This window comes from Nannobrachium achirus, assembly GCF_963921795.1.
Source record: "Nannobrachium achirus genome assembly, chromosome: 13".
NCBI classification, from domain to species: Eukaryota; Metazoa; Chordata; class Actinopteri; order Myctophiformes; family Myctophidae; genus Nannobrachium; species Nannobrachium achirus.
The window spans coordinates 31,661,135-31,689,096 of NC_137833.1; the positions used below are offsets into that span (position 1 = coordinate 31,661,135).

Below are 27,962 nucleotides of genomic sequence, written 5' to 3' on the forward strand. Positions count from 1 at the left end.
GAGTTAGTAGACCTCCCATAGTCATGGTTGTCATATGCCATGGAACTTTAGCCAGTCCATGAGAGAGCTACCCTACTAAGAAAGTGTTGGCGAAGATCAAGTCTGATCATGAGGCAATTGTTAGAAGATGTCAGAGGAGACATGAAGTCACGTGTGCTCTGCATCATCTATGGTGAGAGTGCAGTTAGTACCGGTGGGCAGGCCAGAGCTTCAAAGTGGCACATATAAGAAACAATTCACACTCCATCTTCCTCCTGATGATGACTAACTGAATCTTCATCTTGAAAAGACAAACTGAATCTTCATCTTGAAAAGACAAACTACCTTAAATTTTGCCAGCTCCATAACAACCTGCTAGAGCATCCCTTACCCCTTGGTTGTGGTTGGGAACTTGTGAATGGGAAGTGCCGACCAGTGCATCACACCCTTCCCCCCTTGCCCCAGCAGCTCCCACCTTGTGACTCTTCAGATGACAGTAGTACTGATGATGATGATGAGTGGAGCCAGTGTGGAAAATCAACAAATTCCCATGAAGTGTAGCGGTCTATTAGTTTGATAAATAATCACTGTATAAGACAACACTGACCTTTGAGATGACCTTTGAGATGACCTCTGCGTCATTATGTTAGTTGTACTAGCTTTAGCTTGAGCAGAGCTTTCATTAGAGCCTAATATGAAGGTTCTATGGCAATGTAAAAAAAATGACCTTTCGGAGCCGATAGTCAGCAGCCATCTTGGATCAGAAGTTTGAAAACAGGTTAAATCATTAAATTAACATAAATTATGGATTCCTCAACCCAAAAAGTCGCAGAAAACAAGTTTTATTCATAACTGTAGGTCAAACCATTGAAAAGTTCATTTTCATCATAGCTGATTGTAGCCATTTTGGATTTTGGTCTCTAAAAAAAATTCCCGACCCTTTTAAAAAAGACACCCCGGCCAAATTTGTTTAATAACCCTTTTAGATGACAAATCCATTGAGAAACGGACCTTTGCTCTCCACGGTCACGGAACTGCCATTTTTGACCCTACTAGTAGGGGTAAAATATTATACTTTATACTAATAACTATTATTACTATTAACTACTTTGCTGATTCGATTTTTGTGAATATAAGATCTACAAGCTCGCATTGCCTGACGTTGTCAACTTGTAGATCATATTTAAAACGCAATTTTAAAAAAAGATTGAAAAGGAGGGGGGAAAAAGTACTAATTTTAGTCGATTCGGACAATTGACTCTTGCGCACTTAGTGACCTTGTTTTGAAGTTGTTTGTTCAAGCGACAGTATTTCAGTCAAACTCAGTGAAGGCACCAGTAGGCAGGTATTATTACACGAGTGTGTGCATGCGCATGCATACAACGTTATTGTGAGTGTGCTTGTGGGATTCTCTATCTCTCTTATAGGCACACTGTGGACAGGAGTCACAGGACCATAGGCTGATGATGGCATCTAAATCAAAAGTCGACCTGGCATCCTTGCCACAGACAGAAATCATCACATATTGGGCACTTTCGTTAGGGTCTCACTTGTATTCTTTCTACGAGCTGCACAGATTCTCCAAAGGTAAGATCAATCAAAAGGTACATAGGCATACATGCATACAGTGAAAAACGAATACAAAACAGAGCAAAAAGTAACTCTGCATTACAAATTAAAATGAAAATACACTACTTTAGCTTGACACTCTTGTATGATGAAGTAGGGCATTAACTGAAGTTGAAATATGGAGGCACAAGGTTTCTGCCCAACAGCAACGATACTCTTTATTTCCTCAGAATATGAAGCTGGTCTGGAGAGAGAACTGGAGAAAGGCTTTTTTCTGGGGTTTAAAAGGGTGAGATTTCTGTATAGGCTGTCACCAGTGGTGGACAGTAAGTGAGAACTTTTTTGGATACTTTGGGTGCGTTCGGAGATGCGCACCGGGTGTGTGGTTGGTGTAGTGAGTGCAATGGGCGGTGACGTTGCAGAGTGCATTCAGTGTGGCTTATTTAAATCAAATTTACTTACTTACGTATTTACGAACGACCAGTTAAGAGGCAGCAGTGCGCTATTTCAGTCAGAAAACCTTCTGAAAAGCAGCAGTTGCTAACGTAACGTTGCTATCGTTAGGTAATTTAATTCATAACTTTGGCCTACCTGCTGTTAGTTTACACGTTGTTGATGAGTGTGTAACAATAAAGCCCAAAGGACCAATAAAACAGCAAATGGTGCATTTTGTTATCATTTCCTACGCCATTGTTCACAGCTGAGAAGCGCAAGACACCGCCATGAAAACCAACCAATCAAAACACTGCACTAATGCACCACACTGTCAAACCCCAACTTCTGAGTAGGGTCGGTGAGTGTGTGCACTGAGCACACCTGGTGTGCAGCGCACTGGATTTCCGAACGACTACGCACCAAGTGCACCGAATAAATGAACAACAACATGGCACACCAGTGCGTTGAGTGCATTTCCGAACGCACCCTTAAACTCGACTACAATTATTTATATATATATCGGTATGCGTGTGTGTGTATAATATTATTTTTTATAGCTGTCAAAGGATTATTTTGATACTTGGACGTCTGGTTGAAAGTAGTTAAAAGCCTTTATGCCACAGGTTTGACATACGGACAGGCCCAATGTCCACATCTTGGCCGTCCAGAGTGTGCTCTGTTCCACAGGGGTCATCCCACAGGGGCCATGACCCCTGCTGGCATTGGGTGCCCATGATGAAGTTAATTGTTTTTGTCAGGACCCCACAGACTTTGAATGGAGTTTCTGGAGCGAATGGGCAAAGAAGTCTCTGCTGTGGAGTCTGATTGGACATGGTGTTATATCTAGATTTACCTGCACCTTTTTCCCTAAGGTAGGATACATTAATGTTATGAATTTGAAGGTTGAAATGTTGCTAATACTACTGCATGTCACTGCTGCTGCACCCCACAGTACTTATTTATACTCTGTATATATTTGTTTAGTTATAGCCTAATTAATAATTAGTTATTAGATTCTCTTCCTCACTTCAGTGATATGTTAGCCATTTAAAATGAGCCCTTCAGGATCATTATCTGTAGAGAGTCATTCTGATGTTCACCTCAAACAGCTCAGGGTACCAGCACTGTTGCTGTATGGCCTCCTGGCAGCCTGCAGTGTTTTAGGAGTTAAAGGTGTGAGTGTGCTACTCATACACCTCCTTGTGTCCTTCGCCATGGCCCAGCTACGTAGGCCTGCTCTGTCCTGGGCCGGTAGCCTGCTTCTGCTCTCCAGCCTTCACTTTAAGCCACTACAAGACCTCCAGGTATGATGGAGCTGTTAGCCTATCTCACAAAGTTTTCTTAAAGATTTTTTTAGACATGTATGTGTGTTTATAAAAACTTTATATACAGTATAAGTGGATTGTGATAAAATGGTAAATGCCTTTAATCAAAACTTTATGATTATTATCAAGATTTAAAAGGCAAAGATTGTGTTACAACTCCCAATTTATTGTCCCATCCCATCACAGGTTTACTTTAAAACTGTAAATAGTTGCACTGCTGTTGGCCAAGAATTGTGGAAGCATTTACAGTATGTGTTGGGTGCATGCATACTGTGCGTACTGTACATGCACACACACACACACACACACACACACACACACACACACACACACACACACACACACACACTTTGCCAGTTTGCCACTAGTGAACACAACACTTGAATGAACACAAGAGGGAGCAAGACACACAGGCAAAGGGAACCAGCTGTGTCCTGTGCAAAATTTAAACACTGAGGGAACATGGAATACTTTAGAAGAAGCATAAGTGGTTGTATTATATCAATAATCAAATGATTTGGCATGATTTGCAAGACTGTGGTAAAAAAAATACATCTAAGACACACTTAAACCCTCTTTAAAACCTCTTATCAGCAGTGGGGAATGTGGAATGTGCATTGGTTCAGAATTAGGGGCTGACAATAATAGACTGTGCAGTACACATGAAGTACACTTAATTATGTTACATTTTAGTGGCTGTGTGAGCAAAAAAAAGCATGGTTGTTTACGAATGAATGCAGTTTTTAGAGTAGAAGGATTTGAGAGCCCACATTTTCTCAACTGCCTTCTTTGCCACAGTCTCGGTGTGTATTCTCCAAGGTCCTGTGTGATGTGCACACTAAGATTCGCGGAGGTGCTCATCCTCTCCACTGGTGCCCTGGTGTTGTTCAGGAACAGTGTGTCCATGATCATCTCTTTAGTGTTTTCAATGATCAGATAACTATTTCCTGGCACCACTGCAACAGCTCTGCCACCCTCAGACGAGGCCCCTTGTCGTCATTTAAGATCGACCAACTGGGGTCTGATGGATAAGAAGTCCAGTACCCTGTCGCACACTGCAGGGTTCAGTCCCAGGGCAGCCAGTTTGCTAGCCAGCCTGGTGGGGATCCATTTAGGCCTATACACATTATAACGCATTATGTTATGCTTTAACTATTAAAAAATAGCAGATCTACAAGCTCACAGTGCGCTGTGAGCTTGTAGAGCTTGAGCTAGATCTGCTATTTTTTTTAAATCGTGAACATTTGTGCAGGTCTTTGAATATTTTTGACCCACTTCTGTACGTGTCTTCTAAATCCTTCTAAGTTTTTTTTTTTTTTTTAGAAAAAACTATGTTTCTAAATCAGTAGTTCTCAAACTTTTTCATGTCAAGGACCCCCAAAATTACATGTATTTGGCCACGGACCCCCATTTCAAAATACTTAGTTCCAGGGACCCCCCCCCCCCCCCCCCCCCAGGAGCAAAATTTGAGTTACAAATGTTTGCTTTAAAAATACCGGACCATATATTCAAAGATTTGCACACATTTTCAAGATTTTTCAAAAATAGCTCGCAGTGCTGTGAGCTTGTATATATGCTATTTTTCAATAGTTAAAGCATTAAATAATTCTAGGCCTAAATGGGTTAACGGCAGAGCTCTAATCAATGAATTATTGTTATGGGGAATTGGCATCATTGGTGGATCTGTTGGCACTATAGGCAAACAGTGCCGTGGGTCCAGTTGAGCTGTGGAGAGAGGAGGAGTTGCAGTGTCTCACTAGCCCTCTCGAAGTGAGGTCAGTGCAACCTCACAGTAGTCATTCAGGCCGGCTGATGAGGCATTCTTGGGTACGAGGACAATGGTAACCAATGCAATTGATTTCAAGGACACTTTCTGGGGAACAAACCCAAACAGGCTACTGCCAAGCAACACTTGAAATTGTATTGTACATTATTTGTCCCTAACTCAGTATGCCTTAAGGATATGCAATTCACAAATATAGACTGCCGCTTCTAGAGGCTGCTTGTGTTGATAGGCACTCCATTAAGAACATTCAGAAAATGTCTCTTTCATCACACTCGCACTCCCCTCACTGATTTGTTTACATGCACGCACAGCACACATGCACAATGTGTATCTTGGGATTGCAGTGATCTTTCTGAACTTGTAAACAATGATACACCTGAAATAAATGTTGCAATGTTAAATGTATACAAACTTAACTGTTATGTTAGGTGAATATAAGTCAAGTTTATCTATGTTTATGTATTGTAGGGCACGGTAGCACGGCATCACAGCTAGAAGGTCCTGGGTTAGATTCCCGCCGGGACGCTGGGGGCGTGTTCTCTCCTCCACGTCATCAGCGCCCATAACCTAGGTGGGGTTGGCGAAAGGGCCTTTCTGTGTGGAGTTTGCATGTACTCCCCGGTAGGTACCCTCACAAAAAACATGCAGTAATTCTGGTCTCTATACTGCCTCCCCCTGGTTGGAATAACGTGTTCGTTCCACGCGCTACGTCCTACCGGGGAAACTCCCTCCTGTCAGGTGATAAGCGGCTTGCTCACTCCTCATGCATTGAAGGAAGCATGAGCTCAGTTCGGGGCTCTCCCCAGGTTGGCAGCGGGAGAGTAGCGCCCAGGATTACAGCTTAGGCAATTGAAAATTAGGTGAAAATGGGTTACAAAATCGTAGGAAAAAAAAACATGTACTGTATACGTATTTAGTTATTTTGACTATATAGCACATTTGATTATTTTATATTATTGGACTTTTCATTGTGTGTCTTAGAGAGGCTGGTATGAGACGGAGGAACAGTATTACCTGTTACTCTTCAGTGTTGCCGTCGGTGGACTCCGTTTCATCAGCTTCAGTCTTGAGCACTGCTGGTCCCCCCTGGAGCCTGGTGGAGTCGTGCAACTGTACTGGTTGTTCTCGTACTCGTTTTACCATCCCTTGTTCTACAATGGACCCATCATCACATACAAGGACTACATCCAGCAGGTAGATGTCTCAGATGTTTAATCCAGATCAGATGTAAAGCTTTGATTTGGTCTGGAATTGCCCCCTGTTCTCTATCCTGAGGAGGCCAGCGTGATTGATTTTTATCCCTGAGGGTTACACCACTTACACGTTGCCACTCTGAAGATTGACTTCCATTCATCTAAATGGCGGTGTTTCCAAATTTTACTTTTTCCAAAATCAAAACGCACTGCCTTTCCAAAGATTGACTTCCATTATTTGAAATTTGATCATTCAGTTTATCATATCTTTCTGTCAAAACTGTCCAAGACACATATTTTATAAGGTGTGTAAGTTGCGCAACAGAGTAAGCATTTCACATCTCTCTGGTAGGACAGGACAGTCACAGAACACTGCTCAAACGGCGAAAAAGCCATCCTTGTGTTTTGGTGCTGTGCCCGGCCAAGCCAGGCACCACTTCCAAAATAATAACATGGGACTCTGCGATAGTGGATGTGTAGATTATGTTTTTATTTTTTGGTTAATCTAATCTATTTAAGCAGTTATTTTGGAACACAAAATTACAGTAAACCTCTAATCGCTTACATCCCAACTCAAATCTGGTTAGATTTGTCTGAATAAGACATTTTAAAGAGAAATAGCAAAGAGTACTGACATAAGAGCTTGTTTTCAGTACACTGCCTTTGGGTGGGATGACACATGTATAATATGCGGGGGTTTGGGTTTTGTGTGACTTAAGTAGTATTGTGTGGGCCATATTGTTCTGTGGAATTGAGCCAGCAAATCTGTGACTGCTAAGTACACTTATTAACCTCTTAACCAACCCTCTTACACAGATGCGGACACCCACCGAGGGAGGAAGTCAAGATGAAGCCAATTTGATGTACCTGGTTTTCAGAGCAGGCAGGATTTTTCTGTGGTGGTTCATCGCAGAGTACATGATCCATGTAATGTACATGCACTCCATACAGGCCAATGAGACCTATCTGCAAATTCTTCCTCCGTGGGCTTTAGGTACGAACCCGAACGTGTGAACACTTGCCTCCCCTGGATGGTTTTCCAGAAATCGAATCAATAATTGTATTTTATTTTTCATTTTGAAGAGAATTTGAGTACAGGCGAAGTCGTAATCAACTTTTCTGTGTGGTGTCATTTTTGTGTAAGCATGTAAGTATAATTTCCAATATTATCATTTACAAAGATGTCCCCCCCCCCCTTCCCTCTCTTCTTCTATGTTACAGGTGGTCTGGCCTTGGCTCTTGTTCAGTTCTTCTATGTGAAGTACTTGGTGCTCTTTGGGTTGCCCTCAATGCTGGCTACACTAGACGGCCTACTTCCGCCAAAGCTCCCGCGCTGTGTCAGCATCATGTATAGTTTCACTGGAATGTGGAGGCAAGTTCATAGCTGTTCTTTATAATGTCCCTGATATGTCAGATATATCTTTTGTTGCATACCAAGCTTTTTGGGCGAGGGAAGTGATGTTAACTGTAGCTGACCAAGCTGTAGCTCAGTGGGTAGAGAGGCTGTCTGGTAATCAGAAGGTCATTGGTTGGCCTCTTGGCCCACCCATCTATGTATTGAAGTGTCCCTGAGCAAGAGACTTAGTGTAACTCCTCCTCATCATGACTATCTGAGTAGCCATCCGTTGGGTGAAGATGTAACATTAAGACCTGAGGCCGATTCTACAAACGTCTTCTAAATATTTTTTTCTGACAAAACGTATGTTTCTACTGTATATCAGTGGTTTTCAAACTTGTTCATGTTAAGAACCCCAAAAATGTTAATATATATAGTCGCGGAACGGGACCCCCAGAAGCAAAGATTTGAGTTTAAAAAAAAGCTTTAAATATATATATTCAAAGATTTGCACTAATTTTCAAGGCTATTTTATTTTGAATAGCCAACCATGAGCGTGCTATTATAGCTAAAATCTAAAATGACACAAATGCTTTCCCAGTTTGAATGGGTTAACAAAGGTCTCCCGTCCCAATCAGCAAACCAAAATGTATGTTAAACAGGCTGCCGCGGTTGCTACATTGTATCCTTGTGAATAATTAAGGCTATGGATAGTGGGTGCTGTATGTTATACACGATGTACATCGTGGGTATTCATCGTTGCCCTCAGTAATTAGCCTTTGGCAGACAGGAATGCCTGGATGATAATCTATATTTATCTCATACCCAGCCTCTATTTGCCCTGGAGTGATAAAAGGATTGAGAGAGTAATATATCTGATTACCCTGTGGGATGATAACTGGTAATCCCTAGGGCTGCTGTGACTAGCTGACCAATCAGCACAAATTAAGGAGCCACAGCACGCTGAACTGTCACTGTGAGCGACTTCACTGTGGAAGGAGAAAGAACTCATTTAGGCCATCACCGCCAGTGTTGGCCAAGTTGATAAAATACTATTTTCTCCATGTCTTTGTGATTTCATTAGGCAAGGGGTATGTGGTAAGCAAATGAGTGCTCACTGCTCAGGCGTTCATCGTTGTGATTATGCCTGGGTAATTACCTATATTTGTTCCAGTCAAGTAATTCGATTGTATAAGAACCAGTCCATGAGTGCTGATATACAGTATAACAGCACTTCAGTTTTACTGTAACATATTATTTAACAACATCACGTTGTCTGCCATTACTTGATCATTTATAGTAGAACTGTGTTATGAAACCAGTATGATGTGATTACATTTGACACCCATTGTCACCACTTGTGCTTTGCCAATCAAACCCTCTGACGGCAATGATTTGGCTCGTCTCCCATCATTACTGGCAGTCAGAACTATAGGTCCCTTCTACACAATGAGGAACAGGCTATGGTCCCTTGTTTCAAAACCTGACAAAAACATCATAGGCCTACACACCTAGTTCAATATTTGAATATGATTACCGTCTGTATAAACACTAATAATAAACAATCACAAACAATCAAAGCCCACGTAAAATTGATTGCTATGTGTATCTTATGCTGAAGGGGTCAGAATTGCTTAAGCTAAAGGGCACATTAAAGCACTTGGATTATTATTTTCAAAGAACCTTAATCACCATTACTGCTAATTCTCATTAATGCTGATTTTCCACTGCTAAGTCCTTTGATGAATATTTAAAGACACCTGAAGCTACAGTATAGTTCGGGACTGGTACAGCAAAACTGCTGGTGGACTTTATGCGGCAGCTTCAACCCCATTCAAAGCTGGAGAGAAAGACAGGCATGTGTAATTACATATTGTTCATGACTAGCTCCTCTATTTCACTCGAAAACCAAATAGAGATGGAAATCTTTGCCTTGGTTTTTCAGTACAAGTGCATGCTTGTAGCACATTTTGTCTGGTAATGTCACATGGATGCGCTCCATCTACTGAACTAGCTAGAGGTACCCAATGATGCTATTGACAAAGCAACATTAATTTATTGACCAAGTGAAATGGTCCCCCCCTCCCACACACACACACACGCACGCACACACACACACACACACACACACACACACACACACACACACACACACACACACACACACACACACACACACACACAACACACACAGAGCGCTCAGGTGTTTCATAGGGATGGCTATCAGTATGCAAATTTCTGTCTCTTTTTTGTCTCTTTCAGGCATTTTGATGAAGGGCTATATCGATGGCTCATCAGGTAAGAGGCATCTAATCAAATTCTAGGAGCCTACAATAATTCAAATGTTAATTGAAAGTGTGATGCTAATATTATACGTTTTAGCCAGCCCAGAACTCAGGTTTCCGTTTTTTTAATGTACAATAGAATACATTAAGAAAGCACCATCTTTTCTTTTGGCATTTGGTGCCTGTGGTAATTATTTATTGCATACTGAAAGAGCGCATTCATGGTTTGGCATTCAGATTCTCTCTTGAATTACTCTCAAAAGTCTACAGTTGCCTGCCAGCATGTTTATGCCAAGCAACATGTTGTTGGTTAAAAATGTTCCTGTCTCATGGTTATACCCCCCAAACCCTGCCAGAGAAATGCCAGCATTTTCAATATGCGCATGTGTAATACAGCCATTATGCATTCACTCACTTGGGCTTTAAACAACATGCATTATGTGTTTGTCTGGTGTTGTCTTTTGTTAATGATGCACACTCTGCTGGGCATCATAACCTATTGGGTGTTCATGAACTGAATGGTGGCTGCATGTTGCTGTGCATGTTGCTTTGAGGAAATACTACTATTCCAGTCAGTAGTTTTCCATAAGAATATTATCTCTTTGTGGGTAGATATCATTTTTCATTCTTTGTGTAGAAGTTAACATCCTTTATGTTGTTAAATCTGGCACGTTCATCAGTTATGCCAGATTAGAATGTACTTGAAAGACTCCCGAATCTACATTGCAAATACAATACATTTCAGTCTGTTGGTGCCTGGTGGCCCAGCCAATTATTGCATTGAACATATATCCATGTGAGTCACGAGGACCAGAGTTGGAATCCAGATCCCGTGATTCCTGTCATATCTCGCTTTTCTCCAATCTCTTCCCCTCTGTTACAGTGTTGATTTCGTCGACTAAAACTATGACGAAAAATGTTTGTCGATTGTGTTTTTTTCACCGATGAAAACTAAATAAAAACTATGCTGTGATGACTAAAACTAAGACTAAATATATTGACAATTTCGTTGACAAAATAAAAACTAGACTAAAACGTTAGGGAAGGACTAGTGGAGAAGAGAGTAATTGTATGTTTGGTTGCCCTCAGGTGTTGAAAACAGCAGATCTACAAGCTCACAATGCGTCGCGCTGCGACACGTTGTGAGCTTGTAGATCTGCTATTTTCAGCACACAACCAAGCGTAAAATCAGTCATTACGATGCCATCAAGACCTGCCAAAATACATTTCAGTCGAAATCTTATGATATTTAGTCGACTAAAACTAGACTAAAACTAAAACCTTTCAGGTGACTAAATTATGACTAAAAATAAATGACATTTTATTCAAAAGACTGACTAAAACTAAATCAAAATCTGCTGTCAAAACAACACTGCTCTGTTATCTAAATAAAGCATAAAATGCCCAATTAATCGTACAATTTAATTTGTAATTTGTTGTAATGGCATCCTTTGTAATTATCCTGGCTACAGCAGATGCAAAATGATGCACACGATGGTACTGTGCCCCCACATTAATAGCGAGAGTGTCGCTGAAGAGGTTTTAATGCATTTCTAAAACTCTGGTAATTGTAATTGTGTGAAGAAGAGTGCTAGATATGTGCGTAGGTGTTAATGCTGCGCTCCACATGACTCACTCGCCTGACGCCTCGTCTCCCCCGGGAAGCTAAGTGGCTCATAGTCATACCTCCTCATTTCATGGCCATGGTCTCTGCCCGTACATCGGCGTCTCTAAGACTCTCTTCCCAACAAAAGAGCTCTTGCTGTTCAATTTGCTGTTAAAGTAAGAAAGGCCCACTACTAGGCTGTCGTGTGAGTCACTTCCGAACATTTCATCCCAATAATCTTGAAAATATATTTTCATAAAGACAAAGTGTGTGTGTGTGTGTGTGTGTGTGTGTGTGTGTGTGTGTGTGTGTGTGTGTGTGTGTGTGTGTGTGTGTGTGTGTGTGTGTGTGTGTGTGTGTGTGTGTGTGTGTGTGTGTGTGTGTGTGTGTGTGAGGGGAGAGTTACTCTTTCATTTTATCATGCAGTTGCTGTAAACATGGCATGGCAACATCCTATATTAAAATCCTATATTAACTGGCTTAAGGGAGAACATAACATGGAACACCATATATGGGCATAAAGATCTGCCCAACGGGCACAGGACTAGTTCTGTCTAATTTGACTGATTCTAAATGCTAGATGATTACTTTACAATGTTAATTTATAGGCCAATATTGTACCAGGCACTGGCAATACAGTGTATAGCAGCATCTTCCTCTACTCTTAATTAATTTCCATTTACTTACATTACATTGTATTGTTGTTTAGATATGGACTAGTATGTACAGTACATATCAAACATTGTCCCTTTATCTGTTCCCCTACTTTTGATAATTGGCAATGGTCAAGTGTATTCAGCTCATCTCAGCCATTTTCTAATTAAGACATTAAGATTTATAGTGATTGAAAAGCTGTCAACAGCTACCTAATTCCATTAGTTTGTAGAGACAGACAGATTGAGCAGTTGGTTTGTTGGTTAGTTAGTTAGTTGATTGATTGATTGATTGATTGATTGATTGATTGATTGGTTAGTTGGTTGAGGATCTTTAGTGTTCAGTGTGTGTAGTGTGTAACAACATGTGATGTCTGTGCTCCTCTGCATGTATCTGCTCTTGCACCTACTTTAATCTCTCAATATTGTCAACATAGCCAATGTGGCCAGCCTCTATTGAAGGCTGATGAACTGCAGGCTCATCTTTCAGGACCATTAATTAGCCACAGGGGTGGCAGAGATAATGAGTTCCCCGCTCAGCAGGAGCAATAGCCTAAAAGTGATGTTTCCTTGTAAGTGCTGTGGCGTGATGCTGCTGCACCATGCTACTGGAGCCAGGTACACAGGGACACCCAGCGACAGACACCAATCTCACAATAGGAGCACACTTTTCCTACCCTGAGAGCAGTTTTCTAGATGTTTTCTTACATAATCAGAGGTTTTCAGTAGTACATTAGTAGTAACTTTGCAATGAGTGTTTGTGAGAGAATTGGGTGGGGGTTGTTGATGTTAAAATATTATCAACATTATGATTGTCATTACATATGTTATGTCTTAGAAACTGTTCTCACTCTATATAGACTGTATAATACATTTTAGCATATTGAATGACTTATTTAAACCATATGCTCCATATTGTGTAACCTCATTTAAAACTCGCTCCCTGCCAATTAAATATGGGCTTTTTGGCTCATATTGCCATAAATCTCCATAGACTTCCATGTAATTTATAGTGCACAGATCATGCACGCCCATGCACAGATCATGCACCATGTTTGTGCAGGCTGTTTACAGCTTTCAAACAAAAAAATCAGATTGGAAATCCGTTCAGGCATTCTTGAGAAAATAGCCATTATGTTTTACATGTTATGTAAGCAAAGATGGCTGCCCTGTATGAAAGATGGGTCGTTTGGCAGTCGTTTGGCAGGGAAGTCCATAGTGAGATAGTTGATCTGAAAGTCGTTTGGCACTGAACTAGTTAAGTATACACTCATGTTGCCTTATAGAGTAGGCTCTCCCTTAAGTTATGTTGTGGTAGATGCTCATAAATCACATGAACTCATTTTGTGATCTTATCAGCCAGGCAAGTGGATGAGTTTGCATTGTTTTCAGCACTGCTTCTTGTACATTGTGGAGAAATATGGATGTTGTATAAAGACTGTGTCCTGTACTGTTGCTACTTGGATATAAATAACTTAGTTTGTTCTAAGAACATTAGCTGCCATCCCTCCATATGGGTAGTCGTTTATTTTGTCTACCCATAGTTACCGCTTTCAAAGGAGTGGGATTTCAATGGGCTTGAAACTTCGTCTCACTAGATTCAACTGTCCTTGGATGGAGGAGATGAACTGAATGTCGACAGACGCAGATTTACACTATGTCCACATCTACAAAACATGGAAGTATTTAATTACCATCCAGTCACATTCTGCTCATGTGCAAACCAGCTGCTCATGGTGTCTTCATCAATGAATTGTTCTGGAAGCACTTGAGTGATTAAACAGAATGTGTTAACTCTGTGTGGTTATGTGAATGACATGGATTATTTTACGAATATAAATAAATAATATATACTTACTCAAGGATGAACTGAGGGTGGGTGGTCAAAGTTCAAGGGTCACTGTGACCTCACAAAACATGTTGATTCAATTCTTCCAAAGTCTTCTCTACTGTACATATAGGCTACTATGAGCTACTGTATTATGGCAAAGGGTTGGCGCAGCCATACGACTGCGATGTAGTAATTCTAGCACAAGCACTGGCTGCACATGGCTGTTAGCTTTTTGGACTTTTGACGTTTTTTGCTTTTAATTCTATTATAATGTTATTATTGTTGTAATTCTGTTAAACTGGACACATCAGGCATCCATCAGTGAGGAGTGGTGGTGTGGGGAGAAACCATGGTGATATCACCATTGAACAGCTGCAGTTTGTAGACCTGGTTAAAATATCCGGCCAACACGCCCATACATGCATGTATGGAGATCCAGTTGTCCTGTCCTGAACTAGCCTAGCTGAGCTAGACATTCCAGCCATGTTAAAACAAGGTAGGGATACTGCAGTTAGTTAGCTAGATGCATTATTTTCTAGGCTGGCCCCAGGCTAGTCCAGAACTGCTAATCTGTACACTGTGCCCATAATACCCATAAAGTCATGTACACATGGTACCGAACCGACTTCAAACTCTGCGCATGCTACAGTGATGACCCGAGGGAGTGTGGTCGAGTCGTGGGGATAGCTGTCGCTCACTTCAGCATGATGACAAAGATAATACATAAATTATATCAGCATGCGACCATATACATGCACATATACAGTAGAATACAAGTATATGTAAAATGAGATTCCAACTGTCTGTTGTCTTCTGTTCTGATTAGCACTATTTAATCTAACTGTAGAAAGTTCCATTAAAACATAACTGTTTCCTTTAGTTAAAAGGGAGAGAGTGTGCAGGGTGCCTTCTAAGTGCCAACATTTATTTTGCAGCTATGCTTCCTGCAAAATAAATAAATTGTGTACTGTGTGGCTGCACCAAATTGTGTTACTATTGAGCATTCTGATGCATGCAGGCAGGGGCTGAATGAAAAGTGTAAGCATCGTCTCATCTGTGAGTACTGGATTTATGCTGATGTGTTATTCATTTTGAAGTATTGAACAGAACATAGAACTGAGTTTAGTTTTTTAAAATTGTACTCTTCCACACACTTCCATGTTGATAAACAATATTTGGTGTGAGAAATAGGTTTGACAAATGTACATTTTGGGTAACAGCAGAGAACTGTCTAGATAGAAGTTAACAGGTTAGTATTGTAAGACCTTTGTCAACACAAGCTTATGATTTTGGGTAAGATTTGGTAGCTTTTACCCTGGTAAATAGGATTTATTGGCAGGCTCACAAACCTAAAGCACAAAGCCAGTTAATGGATTCCTATAAATGGGAGTCCAGTTCATATGCAGCCACCTTTTCTTAATGTTATAAATCATTTTATGTATAATACATTTTACAGTATTGGTTTTTGTATTGCAGGCTTTTTACTTAACCGCCAAGCCTTTTTATATAATATTTACCTGATTTTTTCTTGCGGGGAAAAAATAATACAGGAGATGGCATGCTTCACAGAGAGAGAGCTGAAATGGAGCCGTCGCACGATGTGGGAAGAAAATAGGAAAAAAGGGGGGGAAACAGCTATTTTTCCAGTGTGACACAATGGCTCTGAATGAGAAAGTGAAAATAGGTCTGCATTGCGGCCATGCATCATAGGATATGGAGTTTCTTAGCTCACCAGCGGTCGCGGGGGCAGGTGTTTACCTGGTTACCATGGTAACCAGCTAACACGGCCACAGCCGGGTTAACTAAACCGTGGCAGAGCACCGTTAACCAGAGTATGTTAGGCAGAGGATGTGTTAACTCTTTGAGTGCCACCCTGTTCACCACTAGAGGGCGCCCAGTGGCCATAGAAAATCCCATAGAGATATGCTGGTATATGCAGAAGCCCTGCAGCCATGACTTGCCTGAACACTTTCCTTTGTGCATGTACAGGAAGAGGATGAAGTTAGCTTGAAGTTAGCTATTGGCTACCAAGCATTTTAGAAGATCTATTTTCTGCAATTTAGCCACGATTAAACCTTGCACACCTCATGCATGGGAAAAAAACAGAGAAGAATGAGCTCTAAAAAATCCAATGCAATCCTGGATTGCATTGGAGTGGATTTGTGCAGTTTGTTCACAGCTTTCAAACAAAAAAATCCGATTGGAAATCCGTTCAGGCATTCTTGAGATAATGGCCATTATGTTTTACATGTTATGTAAACAAAAATGGCTGCCCTGTATGTTAGATGGGGTTGTATGGGGTGGAACATGCAAAATCGCGATTGAAATCATGTTCACCAGATTTGATGGGGTCCAAAAAAAAAAAAAAAACATTCAAATTTTTTTTTTTCAAAATTTCTTTCTTTTTTTTTTAAGCCGAACTAGTTCGGGATCGGCACTCTGCGATACGCTAATAAAGCCGAACTAGTTCGGGATTGGCACTCAATGAGTTAAGAACTGTTAATCATCTTGAGTCCATGTATTTATTTTTCTTCATAAACATATCTTTTTTACAGGTACATCTATGTCCCACTAGGAGGTTCCCGTCATGGACCTCTGTATAAAATGTTGTCCACTGGCCTGGCGTTTGGCTTCGTCTGCCTCTGGCATGGAGGCCATGACTACCTGCTGTACTGGGCTCTGATGAACTGGACTGGAGTAATGGTGGAAAATGGACTGAGGACTCTCTTCACCTCTTCCTTCATTCACTCCTTTGTTGTAGGTTTTAACACCATGCATTTACATTTACAAAAAAGACAAAACTTGAACTTAAACGGATAATTTATTTCTTGACAAGTTTGCTTATTTTCCTCAGTACCCAGAGGCAAACTAATGATTCCTTTTTATGTTTCTCATACAGTTTGAAGGTATGTTGAATGGTGAGCTTAATTTAGTTCAGCTCAATTCCTGGTTGTCTCTATGGGATCAAGTAACAGACAGCTCCTCTCAAACGTGGAAAATGCACAGTTAAACTTCTCCATAAATAGATGACTGGCATAACAATATTACACATTGTGATCTATGTAATCCTAGCCTCTAATTAGAAAGACATTAGATTACATCAAAGAAGTTTGATTATATCAAACAGCTTAGCAGATGAATACGAATATGTATTTTGGAAAAATTACTATACTCATTTACTGTATACTTATGAAAATGATTGTTAAAAACCTTTTAACACTAGGCTAACACATATTAACCCTCAGTTTTGGAGGTGCAATTCTGCTGCCTGATCCCATGACATCCAGGAATTGAGATAAACTAGGCTAAGCTCACTGTTATCCACAAACTGCATGCAGAGATGTCCTTGTTTTGGGTTTAAAAAAATAAATACATTTACTGTATCCAATTATTTATACCTGTTTTTTTTTCTCAATGTAGTCCTCATGCCATTTAACCCTTCCCACACATCTCTGCGTTGCCAGACTTGCCACTGCTATTGTACCAACTGGTTCACCTGCCAGTGAGGAGCCCCCACCGGAAGAACTTAGCGCCTCCGTCCTACTCCTCCGTTCAGTACCCCCCCGCTGACGGGCGCCACACCAGTCCATAATAGTTGCTAGTGCAGAAAGAAAGTTGCCCTCGCTGCCCGGCTTCCCTTCCGCCAACTGTGTTTGTACAGACACTTGGCCATGCCGGATTGAAACCCCTAGCCTAGACCCTGCAGTGGTGTACAGGTACTTTACCCCTGTGCCACTGAGCAACCCATGCATGCAGAGATGTCTCTTTGTACGTAGGAAAATGGCCAAATTCTCCAAACACCAAACTATCCCTTTAAATGAGAATGAAAGTACTGCTAATTGATGTGTGACTAGGATGCTCAAGATATTCCAGTATCAAACTGTTAAGATGTAACATGAATACATCTTTCCCAATGGCAGAAAGAGTCAAGAATGTAGTCTTATTTTATCAGTAGACAAAGCTTGAAGATATCACAAGATAAATAATAATTTACTTTGAAGGTCATGCATATGTCTTCGATGTGGAACAGCTCTGGGCTGTTTCTGTTCATTACAGATTTGAATCTTAGTTCTTTGGGCTCTATCTCTAGGAGAGAACTTATTGTCACAAAATAATGCTTTTAGGGTGGTATCCCCCTTAATTGCTTAAACCCTATACCGGAATACTTTGTTGTACATCTAATAGCAAAAATAGCTGATCTACAAGCTCACAATGCATCGCTGAGCTTGTAGATCTGCTATTTTCACAGACCTTTCAAGTGTTCTCAGTCCTCACTGAAAGTTCTCCTATTTATGACTTGGAATATTGAGAAAAACGCTAGTACTACTGCCGGGCAGATACACCTTTCATGCCATATTATTGAAAGTGAATCTTCTTTGGCGTGAATTCAATTCTTACTCTGCCGTTCCCTAGGAGCGCAGTCTGTCTGTGCGCATGAAGAGGCGTTGTGTTGCCCTGCTCTCTGCGTTCTCCACTGCCATGCTCATCCTCTCTAATCTTGTGTTCCTCGGGGGGATTCATGTCGGCAGAATCTTCTGGAAGCGTGTCTTTGTTCAAGGTGAGCTGCCTTCCATAACACTTACCCAAGAGGATTTGCTAATGCCTTATTTTGCAGCATTGTTTTAGCTGGCACTGTCCAAGTTTGTGTCTAATGTGGAGTATCAATCCAAACAGACTGTACTTCGTTCATCATGTAAGACACATGGCATTTTCTGTCCCAGTAATCACAAAGGGGTAAATATGTATGGTCTTTTCATAAAGAGTAAGAGTAGTATTAACTGACACACAAAAGAACTGTACTGTATATCAGGGGTCTTCAAGGTTTTGAGGCCAATACCCAGGGGGCAAAGGAAGGTGTGCTGCATTTGCCCCGACATAAAAAGTTGTCCACCAGAAATATTATCTATGACCCAGTAGGATCACAACCTATATGGACAACCCGGTCAATTTGTACAACAAAGTCCAATATGGCCGCCTCAATATTAGCCCCTATTAGTTTTAATGGGGGGTGAATAGGGCAAAATTTTAAACTGAGGGATATTTCCACGAAACTTCACAGGTTGATCAATGGTATACATATGAACATTTTTTGTATTGCAAGTTTCCATGAAATCCAATATGGCCACCACAATATGGCCCCCATAATGTAAGGACCCAGAAAATAGGTTTTGCCTTTAACTTCTGAACCAGATGAGCTAGAAACGCAAACTTGGTGTCTATTTCATGGTGTCTGACCATGGGAGACTCAATGGAATAGCTAATTTTATTATTGGGTGTGTCTGGACCTTTATTGTGCATATTTGCAAGATGGTGGACTCCCAAAATAGAGCTTTAACATAATTTCTACCATGATTGTTGACTGCTTTTGCAAATACAAGCAATATGAATCCATTTGCTAAGATTTATGGCACAGAAGGGACTTATACCTGTATTATTCTTGAGTTTGCATGTTGTCAAAATGGCTGTAAACGAGATATTATATTTCCTGTCCGATTCTACTGTATGTAGTTGTAGCAATGACTTCAGATAAAATCAGAGACCAAAACAATGTATCTTAGAAATTATTTTTTTATTTAAAAAAAAAAGAAAAAAAGAGAGATTATCTCAATGAAATGAATGCAACTGCCTTTTTGGGTCTTTCACACAACAACTTCAGCTTCAGGGAAATTATAATAAACACATGATTAAAACAGGCTGCATTATAATGCAAATAATTGCTAGTCACTATCACTGTCATGTGTACCTATCCTGCTGCATCTTGTCTCCAGTCCTTGGCAACGACACCCCAAGTAGCATGCAATTCCCTTCTTCGCACATGAAGTTCAATCACCCGAGAGAGACTTGGAGTAGAACCGCTGCTCCTTCACTTGGAAAGGAGTCAGCTTAGGTGGTTCGGGCATCTAGTACGGATGCCCCCCGAGCGCCTTCCTAGGAAGGTCCTCGATGCACGTCCCACTGGGAGGAGACCCCGTGGCAGACCTAAGACCAGATGGAAGGATTATATCTCCAGACTGGCCTGGGAACGCCTCGGTATACTCCCAGAGGGAGTGGAGGAAGTTGCGCAGGATAAGGAAATCTGGAAGTCTCAGTTGGAACTGTTACCCCCGCGACCCGATTCCGGATAAGCGGTTGAAGATGGATGGATGGATGGATGGCACATGAACAGTTTTTCTGGCAGCCTTTGATACAGCTACATGATATTGCCTTGTCCATTGATATAGGCCAGGCTGGCTCTGTAGATGTACAGGGGACTGCCTTCCCATCACTGAGAGACCATCCATATTCAGTGAAGCAAGGGATGTCTGGCTTCGCGATGTGTGCAGTTTTATCTATTATGGCTGCAAGAGCAGCTCTTTTCAGGTGCAGGCCAAAGGCATTTTCTGTAGGTGGCAGCAGCTTCAACAGTGTTGATCGGTTATTTAGGAACTTGTACACTCTCAGCTAGTCCTGAAGTGCAGGGAGATCTAGACCCATGCTGGTCTTGAACCATGCCTTCTTTCCAGTGAAAAAGGGATATCTGGTGGTATCTCTGCCACTCAGGCTGTGAATAAAGGGCAGGGCACGACACTGTGCGAGTCCAAGGGCTGAGACCATGTGATGGATAGGAAGATATGCATCCTGCTCTGTTCTCACCCACAGCTCTGGAAGGTCTAGGAGGTGGGTGGCAGCATGATATAGATGCCTATATCATGCTGCCGCCATGGGAAGGCAGTCCCCTGTCCATCTACAGAGCCAGCCTGGCCTATATCAATGGACAAGGCAATATCATGTAGCTGTATCAAAGGCTGCCAGAAAAACTGTTCATGTGCGAAGAAGGGAATTGCATGCTACTTGGGGTGTCGTTGCCAAGGACTGGAGACAAGATGCAGCAGGATAGGTACACATGACAGTGATAGTGACTAGCAATTATTTGCATTATAATGCAGCCTGTTTTAATCATGTGTTCATTATAATTTCCCTGAAGCTGAAGTTGTTGGAAAGCATGTGCATGTCTATGTGTGAAAGACCCAAAAAGGCAGTTGCATTCATTTCATTGAGATAATCTCTCTCTTTTTTTTTTTTTTTTTTAATAAAAAAATAATTTCTAAGATACATTGTTTTGGTCTCTGATTTTATCTGAAGTCATTGCTACAACTACATACAGTAGAATCGGACAGGAAATATAATATCTCGTTTACAGCCATTTTGACAACATGCAAACTCAAGAATAGTCCCTTCTGTGCCATAAATCTTAGCAAATGGATTCATATTGCTTGTATTTGCAAAAGCAGTCAACAATCATGGTAGAAATTATGTTAAAGCTCTATTTTGGGAATCCACCATCTTGCAAATATGCACAATAAAGGTCCAGACACACCCAATAATAAAATTAGCTATTCCATTGAGTCTCCCATGGTCAGACACCATGAAATAGACACCAAGTTTGCGTTTCTAGCTCATCTGGTTCAGAAGTTAGAGGCAAAACCTATTTTCTGGGTCCTTACATTATGGCGGCCATATTGTGGCGGCCATATTGGATTTCATGGAAACTTGCAATACAAAAAATGTTCATATGTATACCATTGATCAACCTGTGAAGTTCCGTGGAAATATCCCTCAGTTTAAAAATTTTCCCTATTCACCCCCCATTAACTCATTGAGTGCCAGCCTATCACCACTAGAGGGCGCCCAGTGACCAGAGAATAATAGAGATATGCTGGTAATGCATGCCCAAGCCCTGGAGCCCAAGCCCAAGCCCTACTTGCCTGAACACTTTCCTTTGTGCATGTACAGGAAGAGGATGAAGTTAGCTTGAAGTTAGCTATTGGCTACCAAGCATTTTAGAAGCCTTATTTTCGTCAACTTAGCCATGATTAAACCTTGCACACCTCATGCATGGGAAAAAAACAGAGAAGAATGAGCTCTAAAAAATCCAATGCAATCCTGGATTGCATTGGAGTGGATTTGTGCAGTTTGTTCACAGCTTTCAAACAAGAAAATCCGATTGGAAATCCGTTCAGGCATTCTTGAGATAATCGCCATTATGTTTTACATGTAATGTAAACAAAAATGGCTGCCCTGTATGTTAGATGGGGTTGTATGGGGGTGGAACATGCAAAATCGCGATTGAAATCATGTTCACCAGATTTGATGGGGTCCAAAAAAAAAAAAAAAAAATTCAAAAAATTTCTTTTCAAAAAAATTTTTTTTTTTTTTTTTTAAAAGCCGAACTTGTTCGGGATCGGCACTCTACGATACGCTAATAAAGCCGAACTAGTTCGGGATTGGCACTCAATGAGTTAAAACTAATAGGGGCTAATATTGAGGCGGCCATATTGGAACTTTGCCGTACAAATTGACCGGGTTGTCCATATAGGTTGTGATCCTACTGGGTCATAGATAATATTTCTGGTGGACAACTCTTTATGTCGGGGCAAATGCAGATTTCCTAAAAAAAGTCTGGTTTGCCCCCTGGGTACAAGGACCCCTTAGTTGAGAGAGAGTTGAAGCAAGGACCCCCCACAACCTTTTCATAGATTCCTGATTGTTTGACAGCACAATAATCAGTGTATTTTGGATTCATGTCAATTTGTGTTTTCAGATATTTAACCACTTGAACCGTCAATACTTAATAAACATGACCTTTCACTTTGTACTTAGTCTGCTCTTTTTCCCCTCTACACCAAACCTCTTTGCCGAAAATAGCAGATCTACAAGCTCACAACTCCTTAAAAAAAAAAGAAAAAAAAAGAATCTATCACACTAAGATTTGGAGGACCCCCTGTAGTAACTCTGAGGACCCCCTAGGGGTCCCGGACTCCCTGTTGAAGACCCCTGCCGTGCTGTATATCATTGCTGTCTCCATATTTCAACTTTTAAGGTTTTTCCCTCCCTGTAAATGAATCCCCTATTTCATCATACAAAAGTATCACACAAAAGTAGGAATAATGGACTATATAAAAGCTCACAACGCATTACGATGCAACATGTTGTCAGCTTGTAGGCCTGGTATTGTTACTGTTTTAGACAATTTGTGAAAGTTAATGTGAAAGTGGTTGGGTAACACTTGCTATGCATCCTACTGCATGTCTATAATGCATTATAAACATTCTTATAATGTATTATAATCTGCTTAACATAACATGTGTACAATTATAGTCATAAGAACTCATTAATACTCTATTTGACAGTGAAAAATACGTATTTTATGACTACATTCATTGGTTAGTAGGGGTGTGCATTTAGTAGCTTTGTGTCTGCCTGGCTTGCGGGGAATCACTGTTCTTTGCATCAGATTGGGGAGATCCTCACTGAGAGCCATCTGCTTGATAGCCTTGCCAGTCCCTGTCTTGCCTCCCGCATCTTTTTTATTTGGCTCATTCGGTAGCTAAAGTAAGACGTCAGTCCATCCCCAGCATCGTAGCAGGTCTGTCCCTGTAATCTCAACCCTCAGTCCAAGCCAGCTGCTGGCCTTATTCGCCACCTGAGATCATTTTGCTTGCATTGTAGCTGTTGCAATCCTTGGCACCCGATTAAAGCTGATATAAGCAGTTTTCTACTTACATAAGCAGTTTTTTGGCGATTGCTTATTTTTATTTACATTTTAAAGTATTATATTCAGATGCAGGGGTTAAAGTTCAGTCTTGATGATTTCAGTCTTGAGGATTCCATAGGGCCTATTTCTGAAATCAGTGCAGATCTGCAAATAAATAAGGGGGAGGTGTAGCAATGGCCGCTGTGTGAATGACAAAGTTGTCAAAACGCTAAAGAAATCTAGCCTCTGTGACAATTCAAGGTGCCGTAGTCTGCCTCCAAAGCTATAGACCATATTCACACGGCTGCCATCTTGCCATTAAGTCAATGAAATGCCACCCTAGTTGCCACCGTAGGTGCAGTTTTCAATGCAAATTTCAAACATAGCTGCCAGGTGAATATATTCTGTTATCTGTGAGAAGCTCCATCAGTAGCAGCTCATTGGTGCTTGAACCGGCCGACCCGGAGCTAAAATGATTGACAGACAGGTCTAACCAATCCCAACGAGAGGCACCCTGATTGTTAACTAATTTCTAGCCGATCCCGAGTATACTCGTGAAAAATACTCAAGTATTTAGAGTGCCGATCCCAAGTATACTCGCGAAAAATACTGTATATAGAGTAACGCCGGTTCTCCTACCCAATAGCCTGGCGGAAGGTCCTGGCACGATCGGCCTCGCCGATTCATCATCATCACGGATCCACGTGCACAAAATAGTAATCCCATAACATGGAGGCCGACGGGGAATCTCATCTTTAATGTCCATTTTCTCCAAACAACACTTTTAAAGCCAAGGATGGCATTAGATTCTCGCTACAAAAACATAACAACAAAGGCATCGATCGGCCATTTTAGAAACCACATGGTGTGACGACCGCTCCCGTTGTATGACGTCATGACGTCAACCCGGAAGTATTTACGCAATGGACTTCTGGCCTTCAAAATAAGACAATGGAGCGTAATGGAGCCCTGCGAGCGGCACGCTACACATTTAACCCGTTCATGTCTGGAGCACTAAATGGGTTAAGTGGGCAGACTGGGCACGTATTTCTGGACCAATAACATGATGTTTAGGACCAATGGAAAACTATGGAAAATTTAATATTTCTTGTAAAATAATTTGACAGAAAATCCTAGATTGAGAGACAGAGGATGTATTAGGAAGTATTATAATACATTGTGGTGATGTTTCATTTCCTTTCCTTAAATTTTGACATGGATTACCTTGATGGAACCAAATGTAAAAAAAATCATCAATATCTTTTAACATGAGATCAGTGCTTCTGTTGATGCACTCTGACAACTCTGAGGATAAGGAAATAATATCATATCGCTCAGGTAAAAAAAAAAATGAAATTTGTAATATATTTACACACATACATACATATATATATATACATATACACATATACGGTAAATATACATACATATATATTTGCATTATAATCTTTGTAATATTCTGCCAGATGAAGTATGCTAGTCTCGTCACCATACACATTTTCAGCTGTTTTTCAGAAGCACAGCAAGCAACTTTGCATTGCGTGTTAAGTACTCTTGCGGTTTTTCATGATTGGCCAATCTGGACAATAAGTCCAAATGTCAGGTAACCTCCCTGCAAGTGGCCTTTTCACATCATTTGCACTTGAAGTATGCTGTATTATTAATCAGGAGACAAGCCAGTTGTGGGGAGTGATTACAGCACTGGCTGATTGGGCAGTTGAGAGGAAATGCTGGCATTATGGAGTGTTCTGCTCACTTGTTATTGAGCAGTGCTAATCGGGTTTGTCTGTATGTATGTCCCACACTTGGCTCATTGTCTGAGCTTCGTGGGACGCTTAATGAAATGAACTCATAAGGCATTTCACACTGGTTGTATTCTTTACTTGTACGAACCGATGATTCTTTAACCACGCATGCCCCATATGCTTCATCTTACAAAGATAGCGAGTCATATCACCATCTACATACTCACAACATGATGTGTTGTGAGTTTGTAAAGTTTAGCCTGTATTTTTTCTGTATCTGAAAGCTGTTAAAATGGTGTGGGAAAATTGCCCAAAATAGGTACGCCAGGGGTTAATGTGGTTAAATGCACGCAGTTAGGTGTGAACTTGTGATTAGCTTTAATAGGCACACAGTAAACGTCAGCTATGAACATACAGCTTTTACAGAGCGAGCACCCAGATAAGAGCACCAATTATCCTTTATATTTGTTTGTAACTAGAAAATCCAGAATTTGAACTGACTTTTATTACTTTTATTATCTTACTGTCAGCTATTACTGTTGTAAATTAAGTAAATTGATGATTACATAAATGTTGGCTAAATTAGGGTGTTACACAATTTGTTCTTGGTTCCTCTACTTAATCTACATGTCATCCACTCAGTAGTGTAGTCTTAGGGCAGTGGTTCTCAAAGTGGATTCTAAAGACTTTGTGGGTTCCTTTATGGGGGTCTAAATTGACCCATACAAGTCTGTAACTCCAACAGCATACAAATGGAACCAAATGCTGTCAGAGTTAAGGGGAGACCGTGAAATGTAAAAGTTTGAGAAACACTGTTGTAGGGCATGGAACAAACATATTTTGTCAAAGTAACACAAGTCAACATAATGTAAGTGTGAAACATTTCTAATATTCTCTGCTGAACTTGAATCGTAGCCTCTTGCCAAAGACAAAACGCAGGGATGTCTTGGCAATAATGCCCCAGCTTGGAATGGATTACGCATTATTCATGTTGCACTGGACCTTGAAGGTTAACATGATCCAATTCCTGCCTCAGTTCCAGTCTAAACCTCTATTTGATTTATTTTTCATTTCACTGAGATGCCACAAATACTGTATACTGGTGGGAGTGCTTGGCAGCTGTAGGAAGTAACTCTTACGCCTGACTTACCTAGTTGTGCAAGGGTGTCACTCACGGAAAATAGACGATCTACATGCTCGGAGCGTGACATATTTTGAACTCGTAAATCTGCTGTTTTCATTACATGTGAAACCCAGGTGTAAAATACAAGATAAATCTGCCTTTATTTGGACATGGAAACCCCACTGTGAGAATTGCTCTTTTTGAAGTGAACCCTGCCAAGAAGATAAAGAAAATAAAACAATGCAACAATAATCTAAAATTAGACTTGACTAGATTTGAATAAATCTAAAAAACTCTTATCTATCCAACCTTGCTCTTACTGCAGATAGGAAATGGTTTTCACTACAGCTGTGCATAAACCAGTGCATGCATACAATATGTGAATGAGATTCAGATGGAGAGAATAGAAAATAATAGATCATTGAAATTCATTGTGATTGCAGGTGTGGGTTACTGGAGAAAAGCCAAAATGAGGGGGGAGGGGGGAGTTCTCTTTCTGCTGCTACATTATTTTACTCAATTAGAAAAACTGTAATATTATCTTTGAGCTTTTACTCGATTGAAGGGAATTTTTCAATGGAAGCACCCCGGTAAAATGGCTCACTACTGTATGTATGCAAGGTCGTGGCTAAGCACCAACATGCTGACAGACCATTATTGCTCCCCTTAAACTTACCATCTTTAACAGTTAAAGCTGTTATCGTCCGTCTGCCCCCCGCCCCCACACACACAGACACACATTTAGAGGTAGCACAAGGTTTAGAAGGTGTACACCTTTCTCAAAATTAGAAAATAATATTAATGATATCAAATAACATTAAAAAGAAATGTCCTAGTATACAACTGGTCTAGCAGTCAACATTTTTAGACATGGGGTGGGCCAAGGAGTGAATGTGTCCTACAAGAAATCAAAAAGACTGTTAATGATTTTTGAGGTTTGTGTAATTAATGGTAATTTATGGAAAAGATGAACTAGATGTAACAGAAGAGTGTGTGTATTTCATGTTCTCTCATAATATTTTATATGCATCTTATTCCAGGCTGGTGCACCATTGCCCCGCCCATGCTGGCTTTCCTGTACTGCTTTGCTCAGGTTGGTCTCCAGTGGACACCCGACCCTGCCTGAGTCACCTTGCACTGGCATTGGAGTGATCATCTCTGCTATCAAGCAACCAGATCAGCCTGCTGAGTCCACTGCACTGCCTGGGGTCTCTGCTGTGTGTGCATGTGTACGTGTGTGTGTGTGTGTGTGTGTGTGTGTGAGAGAGAGAGAGAGAGAGAGAGAGAGAGAGAGTGGCTTACAGCCAGCGTCTCCACTGTCTTCAGTAGCCAGCCAAATCTGTGTGGACGTGAGCTGAGACAGCACCTTTTCACAGCCTGGCTAGATCTGTCTCGAGCTGGCCATGAAGTACAACATAAATGATTAACAGTTATTGATTCCAAATAGAATGCTTCATGCATTTGAATGTATAGAAAGGTACATTTAGGTGTTGTGGTGTGACTCAGGACCTGTTTTGTACCCAGTACGTTATACTGAACTAATGGAATATACAAAGTAATTACCATATAACAACAAATATAG

General features: G+C 40.9%; 1 protein-coding gene across 1 annotated transcript; it reads left to right on the forward strand.

The window, feature by feature from the left end:
- Positions 1 to 1,445: 1,445 nt before the first annotated feature.
- Positions 1,446 to 27,608, forward strand: hhat (hedgehog acyltransferase; the record flags this gene model as incomplete). Its single annotated transcript, XM_080740412.1, has 11 exons — positions 1,446 to 1,566; positions 1,779 to 1,837; positions 2,742 to 2,855; positions 3,093 to 3,287; positions 6,076 to 6,288; positions 7,104 to 7,281; positions 7,509 to 7,659; positions 9,886 to 9,921; positions 16,554 to 16,755; positions 18,412 to 18,556; positions 27,421 to 27,608. 11 exons carry the CDS (start codon positions 1,446 to 1,448, stop codon positions 27,504 to 27,506), a joined length of 1,500 nt encoding a protein of 499 aa, XP_080596538.1. The 3' UTR covers positions 27,507 to 27,608.
- Between the last annotated feature and the right edge of the window lie 354 nt (positions 27,609 to 27,962).